At 29.2% G+C, this 1,028-nt stretch overlaps 1 protein-coding gene across 1 annotated transcript in view; it reads left to right on the top strand.

Moving 5' to 3' along the window:
- LOC107621972 (heavy metal-associated isoprenylated plant protein 30-like) overlaps window positions 1-516 on the top strand; it is a 1,538-nt gene extending 1,022 nt beyond the window's left edge. The window contains exon 3 of the mRNA XM_016323922.2: window positions 182-516. Coding sequence (XP_016179408.1) covers window positions 182-303 — 122 coding nt within the window. The 3' untranslated portion in view covers window positions 304-516. The remainder of the gene's footprint in view (window positions 1-181) is intronic.

Here is a 1,028-nt window from a genome sequence, read left to right as displayed (position 1 = left end):
TAGATTCCCTAGGCTAGAACAACTGATGGGTATGCAACGGTGACAAATAAATGAGTTTAAAAAAAAAAAAGAAGCTACAACTTTTACCCCTTCTAAAAATAGCAGTAACTATAGTATTTATTTATTCTACAGTGAAGGGTGAAAAGAATTGTGATTCCATGTTTTTAATGTTTTGTCTCAGGAGTAACATCATTCAGTATAGATGTAGAGAGCAAAAGGGTGACAGTGATGGGCTACATTTCTCCATTGGAAGTCCTTGAGAGCATTTCAAAGGTGAAAAGAGCAGAGTTCTGGAATTGTTAAATGTTAATTAGCACTGTGACAAGCACATAGCAAAAATTACTCTTTTAATTAATCTGCATTGGTTCTGATTGTGATATCTTCATAGTCAATTTGATGATATTGAATGTCACATGTCATATATATTATTTAATTCGCTGATTACTTTCAAGCATATAATATGTCATCGTGATTGACTTGCTGATAAAATTTGGAAATTCAATGTTCTTATAGCCACAAAATTAAAAATTCTAAAACGAGATCCACCCATATAATAATGTTAGGAAGACAAAAAAAAATAACTAGAATTTGTCTTATTTAGCATTTATTAATTGTCGCAACAATTAATGAATGCTAAATAAGACAAGTTATGGCTGTTTTTGATAAGTTATGGTTGTTTTTGCCTAATTTTTTTTTGTTACCAAATATTTTCGATATTTAAGTTGAGCCGGCGGTTGTAGCAATAGACATACACATTAGATTCCTACCCATTATTAAATTAAAAATTTCTAAATATAGGAGAGAAGATGAGAAAGTGACTATATAGAAAATATCAACAGTATATATCCAAATGACTCTTTTAAGTTATCTATCTAATCGTACCAAAATGAATCTGATGAATACATTCACTTGGAAACAGTCGTCAAAATGATGTTAATAATATTATTATTGTTGTTGTTGGTTTATTTAATGTAACATTATTGATGCATACATATTCTGCTATATATATATAAGTATATCCTTATGTA

This window comes from Arachis ipaensis, chromosome B10, assembly GCF_000816755.2.
Source record: "Arachis ipaensis cultivar K30076 chromosome B10, Araip1.1, whole genome shotgun sequence".
NCBI lineage: Eukaryota > Viridiplantae > Streptophyta > Magnoliopsida > Fabales > Fabaceae > Arachis > Arachis ipaensis.
This window is presented reverse-complemented; position numbering and strand designations above follow the sequence as displayed.